Consider the following 6,653-nt stretch of genomic DNA (forward strand, 5'->3'; position numbering starts at 1 on the left):
TTTGGATTGCCAGAAATCCTACAGTCGCTTACGCGTCGAGCGTCGAGCCCATTCAAAGTTAGTTCTATTATTGACCTTTCACCTACGTAAGTCACGCGTCACCAGCGGGAAAACTAAACAGAAGACCGCGGCCACTTCTATCGCTTCTATCAGCTGATTTCGTAGCGGGAGATTCCTATTGATGTTGTGTGAACCCGAAACGTGCTGGGCTAAGCAAATTGTTCGTTGGATTCTGTAGCAACGTTACAATCTCTTTATTCGCGATGAGTATATTTCCCGAGATTTCTTTCTTTCGACAAAATGGATATTCTCAAAGAAATCGCAGGAATCAATACAAAGGTATGTGACATCGCCGAGCTCGTATCGTGTTGCCGGTATTGGTCTAATTCTTTTTGGTTTGTAAATGAATATGAATTGAAGTTGATTGCTTTCCGCAGAGTTCGCGCGAAATGTTCATGAAAACGAATTGAAGAGAATGTACTGCCTGAACTCTATGAAATATCAGATTCCAGGATCCTATACTGAGGTATGGTATACCCTATACGGCTATATTAATGCACATTTTGTTGTAATGTTGCTGGTCTTTCGAGATGGCTTATAATGCTCATTTTTCCACAGCCAGAAGTACCACCATATGCCGTAGAATTTTGCACAGGTAGGCTTCCTCATTTTATTCACTGCAATTCAATCTGACTATAGTATTCCAATTTTTTTAGCTGCGGGTAGTGAATACATTTTCTCCGTAGCTGACGAAGACGGCAACATATCATTGTTCACATCCGAACGCACATCGAAATCATGGCCCCTGAAGCCACTATTTAGAATGCAAGCTCACAACAATGCTATTTTTGATATATCCTGGATACCGAGGGAACATATATTAACCACCGCTTCCGGGGACAATACGGCAGCGATTTGGGATATGATCAAAGGAGAAGTGGTTACTAAATTGAAAGGGCATTCATGTACCCTCAGAACGATAAATGCGTGCAAGCAAAATTCAGGTATGATTCATTCTTAAATCGAAGGGTGACATGACTGTTATGAATCTATTTCATGCTTAGATCTTCTCGTGACTGGATCGAGAGATGGCAATGTCTTACTATGGGACCGAAGAAGCTCTCAACCGTTCCTTAGGATCCATGATGCCCATGTTGTTAACGATGGCTCGACGCCGAAGAGAAAACGAAGATTAGCGTCCACCACACCAGGCCAATTAGTGCATGTATGCTCAATTTTTCTGTGATGGTTTCAAAATAAGGTCTAATGTCTGTAAAAATGGTGCAGGTCTATCTATTTTTGTCAATGTCAACAATCTGTACTACCAGGAACTATATCGTTATTCTATGGAAACGGTATGGAAAATATTTTTCATACTTCCACACTTGGCAGTTTTACCAGAACCATGACAATGATCCTAATTTCGAATTATCAAAGCAATTGCATACCTCAGAAAATCGTTCACTGACAGGTCTATGTCTAGGCTAATCGTTCATATATCAAATTGTGACTCAGACTCACCCACCCTGGTCGCCATCTATTTGAAGACGAGGAAGCTGCATATGAAGGAAAATAAAACTAATTATGTCAATCTGGATTGCACATTCCCACACATTGGCGGGGGAATAGGACATTCCATCCGCTGCAGCTGCATTGCTGCATTTCCCGATAAAAGTTGGCAAAGCCTTATTAGAGTAATGAATATGCGCACTTTGCGCAAGCATACACAAACACACTGTCCTATTTCGCGCTCCAATAAAAGAGACTATCGAGATTCAACTAACTCAAGAATTATTCTGTAAACGAATATGCGCGCAAATACAATTCAATTAAGAGAAGGAAAACGTGAATTCGCTCGTCTGCTCGAGAGAGGAGATGGTGTCTCTCAACGCACGTGTGTCGAAATCAACCGTAAACGAAGTCGATTCGATTGTCTGATTACTAATCACGGATTACACTTTATTAGTTTGTCGTCGCCCCGACAAAGCTGTACCGGTATTCAATTATTCTAATTAGCAAGATACTGTTATGGGTATAAAAAAAATCGAATATTCACCTGCAATCATTTTATTCTAAATTGATATGAAACTTCCTAATTCATATCACGTAGCATTTAACATTGGTATATACCAACAGAATATACCAACAGAACGAGAGTGTGCCCTATTTATTGTATTACATGCAAAGCAATGTTTGCAAATATCATGCACTACCGCGGTGCATATTTTCTCAATGATATACTCAACATAAGGGTATCGTTGTATGGCAGAGGCCTAATATCTCTTCATAAGGCTTGCAATATATCATTATTCATTACACATACATATCAAGCTATTCAGCTAGTGGATGCATCATGGCATCGAATAAATAGGGTAGCCTTCTTGCCACGGGTGTACCCGCACACATCTCTTATCAAAACATCATGCTATATAAGCACCTGCGTCATACATCTGCAAGCAGCGCAGGATTTGACCCGCAGGAAATGCGACCCCTACCTGGGTTTAGAAACCAATGTTTGCAAGTTACTTTACAAAACTATACTTTGTCAATATCCCAATAACAGTAACCGACTAACGTCGTAGTGCAAGAAAATAAAATCGATCTACCTTAAATTTTTCTAATCCGTGTGATGCATGCTTGGATCACCACTGTCCGCAAATCTGCTAAGCTTCTGCGATTTCCGAGCATCACGTCGGGGTCACCACTTTAACGCAGAGCGAATGTTTGTAGTTGTATAATTGTATATCTGACTCCAAGAAGGTTGCGTTTACAATTCGCTGCGTGTTTCTTCTTTCGTTCGACGGACCGACTAACCACGCCGTACGGCCTTGTTGGCTGACGTTCCACGAAGCCTGTCACTTGCACACGTATTCGATGGATCACACGGACGAATATATTTTGTTTCTGTCTCCACGACTTGTAACTTTTATTGCCTATCACGTATGGTTCAAAATGCAATATATCTTTCTCGCAATTGGCGAAGTACTTATGAATGTCTATCGACTTCCGAACCAGCGACATATTCATGAATGTATATCGACTTCCGAACCATCTAATAATCACCAACGAATGCATCAACGTCTCTACGTGGTATTACACACGTACATCTCGAATATCCACGAGCGATTACATGCACCAAACATCGTACGATTTATCGTACGACAAATTATACGACTCACAAAGGTATTATCAGTTCAGGGAATTAAGTCAGTTCACAACACTCCCTATTGTTCAAATCTTAAAATGGCGTGAACAATATATTTCGTTAAACACACGTATCGGTTAATGATAAATAGTTGGCATTTAGGCCTACGCGCTATCACGGACTCCTTCATTGACAGCGCACTGATGATAGCGTTTGGCTGATGTCGTATCGAACTGGCCAGACAATAGAAATATACAAACATTTGAAATTGTGTTTAAGCATTTTATATGGGGTGGCCGCCACCCTATAATTGTGTCATGGTGTGGCTGGGTCACCCCGTAACTCGGCGCCTATGATCACATGTATATTATCTATAATGTGTATGGGGAGATATCTGAATCACACCTGCAATAACCGAGAGTCAAACATATGTAAACACATCCCGGACATGATACTTGAGCATCCGACAGACTTGAACACACCCAGACATGGTACCTTAGCGTGAGATGGATGTGAAAACAATCCAGACATGATACACGAAAAGGCCTATATCCACAGGGCCCTCAAAAGATATGTCAAAATTTCATCACAGTTTGCCATGATAATTAACATTCATCTTCCAGGATTCACAGCAGTCAGTGTCATGCGCGCTTTTCCAAGACTGCAACACTGTGATCACAGCCGGAACAAGAGATGGCGCCATAAAACTCTGGGACATCCGGAAAATCAAGCAGACCAGAAAGACATCAGGTAATTACTTCTACTCATTACCCGTCACAGTAATGTACAATCTCTCAATTTCAGCAAAAAAAAAAGTAGAACCAGTTGAAACATTGGAGTATGCCGGAAACAGTTTACGAAGAAGAGGTTACACTTGCTTGACTCTAGATTCAACAAATACTCTACTTTACGCATCCTGTACCGATGACTCCATCTACCAATATCACCTCATGCCAGCGTGCCCCGATGGAAAAAGGTGTAGTACCGGTGTCATTGAATCATGAGCTCACATTGCTACTTCTGATTTTGTTTCATGCAGAGAGCCGATTTGTAGATATCGCGGTCACATCAGCTCGTCATTTTATATCGGGACTGCCTTGAGTTGCGACGATCAGTTTTTATTAAGCGGCTCTTGCGACAACAAGGGTTACATATGGAATGTAAGTTTTTCAATGTGTATGTTTTTACAATTATTCTCGATCACTAATGACCAGAGGTGGTCAGTAATGAAGTATTACAACATTTTGTACTAACTGAAAGTGAATATTAATAGTCTCGTCTTGTGATGATGATAGATTAGCGGCAGACTGTTCCATAAGGAGATTTATGATATTATGAACATAATCCCAACTACATCTACAGAAATTATGCAACAAACAAAAGGTTAACTGTGCCACTGTTGTGTATGTATAGCGGTTGCTATACATGCGATCATCACCACTCTTCGTCGAAAGGCAAATGTCCTTGGTTCGTTGCCCCAGTTTCGCTTTTTCAAAAATCGAGATCAAAAGTTTTGTTTTCAGACTAGTATATCTGCCTGGAAGTTTTGGTCACCTGACTACTTACATTTTGCATTTTGGCCTTTGTAAAGTAGAAAATTGTGGGAGTGGTTTGTATCACTCTATTGCCAGTGAAATCTTCATATCGACCTGCTGAAATAGCCACTATATGATGGCTGTGTAACACGTTTTCGAAAATTGCTTTCTTTGTAGTGTCATCAGCGATTTTGTGTTGTTGCTCAGAAGCGTCTTGCTAATTCTAAAGTAGCGCTATTATGTCAGTACTTCTACTTCTAGTAGCAATTCTGACTACTTTGATCACCTCGGTTCATGTCCCTCTTTCAATTCAGGCGGGAGGAAAATGCGAGCTGCCGATTGTCTCTCTGTCCAGCGACGCTATGGCGGAAACGACTGCCGTGGCTTGGTGCCCGAGCGATATCGCTCACCTCGTGACTTGCTCCGATGACTGCGGCGTCCGTGTGTGGAACATGCCGCGCCAGGAACCACCCAACTTGCCGTTGGAGGGATACGCGGAGACGGTCAAGAAAGACGTAGTACTAGGTAATGCAAGTTTTGACACTACTGCCCGCGTTTTGCAATGCATGATGGCGACAAATGTAGGTGTCTGAAGCTTTCGGCGCCAAAATGAAAAATTTGAAAATGCACTTGGTGCTGCTGTTTAAATTCCTCTGTCAAGAAACTACAGATTTCTGATTCGAGTCCCAGCTCTATCGCGTTTCAAGAGTTGAAAAACTCAATAAACGGAATAGAATGAGAGACATGAATACTATCTTATGTCGCTGTTATGTTGACCATTAATACTAGATATATAAGTAGTAGGCTACATGGTGAATGTTGAATTGATTTGACCTGTCACAGTCGATATGACGCACTCCCATCTGTTCGTTATCCCGCATCGTGCATCTTGAGCGGATAAGAATAATGGAACCACCTCTTTTGTTATATTGGTCACATCCAATCAACAGCATAGTAGCTGAAAAGTATATTCATATTGACATGAACCCGAATATTTTCGGCTGACACTAGTCAGGAGTGATCGTCTGCAACTAGTAGGGAATTGGAAAGAACATTGTATATCATTGGTATCACTACATATGACATGAAATTTCGAATAATCGTAGCGAAGAGATCACTCAAGTTTAATGTACTATTTTGAGATTGTCCATTGTACACGGCATAGTGACTAATAACTATTTTTCTCTCTCTATTTAGGGTGCAAATGCGGATGCGATTTCAGTCCCATCTCGGCTGCATCGAGGTGTTCCGTGCCCGACTCGACCCCGACGTCTTCAAACGCCATGCAGCCACTGTTCACTCCTGTTAAATCACTGAGAGAAAAGACTCCCGCGTTTCAAACGCCATCACGAAAACTCGTGCAAACGTCGGTGACTTCCCTTTTCACACCGACCAAAAGTTTGACTACTCCGCCGCCTAAAAAAGCCACGACGCCCCGCCATAAAATCAAGGACACAGGCATGACTCCTCCTTCCATCGAAAAATGGCTCGTAAAACGAGAAGTCGTGAAGGAACGGGGGCATAGCGAACCGAAAGCGTCGCGAAGTCTCGATATGGAAATGCGCAATTCAGCAATTGAACCAAAGGAAAAATCAGTAGTTGAAGAAAAGGAAAACGCTTCTTCCGTGGCCAACTCGTACGTGACCCCGACCAAAAATTGGTTGCAAGAATTGGGTGAGAAACGAAAGTCTAACAGTGGCGGGGGGTCCGCTTCCAAGCGTAAGAGAAGATCGCTTGCGTCGCCGCTGAGTGCCGATAACCAAAACAGAACTCCGAAACGTAATGTCAAGTCGATATCGTCGTATTTTAAAGACGGTAATTTGAGGTGATATTTGCAATCACAACTCATTTATTGATTCTTTAGGCGAAATGCACTGCCTGTCGATTGTCGTGTTTTTGACTGTGTACTGCCGATGGTCTTTTAGTAATTTGCTTTTAAATTGCATTGACTGAAGGAATTGACAAAAGTGGTA

General features: G+C 41.8%; 1 protein-coding gene across 2 annotated transcripts; it reads left to right on the plus strand.

Annotated features, from left to right (window-relative positions):
• Positions 1 to 107: 107 nt before the first annotated feature.
• LOC145450691 (denticleless protein homolog A-like) lies at positions 108 to 6,653 on the plus strand. Of its 2 annotated transcripts, XM_080329195.1 has the most exons (10): positions 111 to 339; positions 438 to 526; positions 619 to 655; positions 717 to 1,004; positions 1,065 to 1,225; positions 3,769 to 3,895; positions 3,950 to 4,121; positions 4,185 to 4,305; positions 4,995 to 5,205; positions 5,878 to 6,653. In XM_080329195.1, exons 1-10 carry the CDS (start codon positions 264 to 266, stop codon positions 6,507 to 6,509), a joined length of 1,914 nt encoding a protein of 637 aa, XP_080185321.1. In that variant the 5' UTR covers positions 111 to 263; the 3' UTR covers positions 6,510 to 6,653. The 2 variants fall into 2 exon arrangements, with proteins under 2 accessions (XP_080185320.1, XP_080185321.1); XM_080329194.1 differs by having other exon boundaries at positions 108 to 339; positions 3,769 to 4,121.

Source organism: Botryllus schlosseri, chromosome 11 (assembly GCF_051294905.1).
Source record: "Botryllus schlosseri isolate E-star chromosome 11, Bs_hap1, whole genome shotgun sequence".
Lineage (NCBI taxonomy): Eukaryota > Metazoa > Chordata > Ascidiacea > Stolidobranchia > Styelidae > Botryllus > Botryllus schlosseri.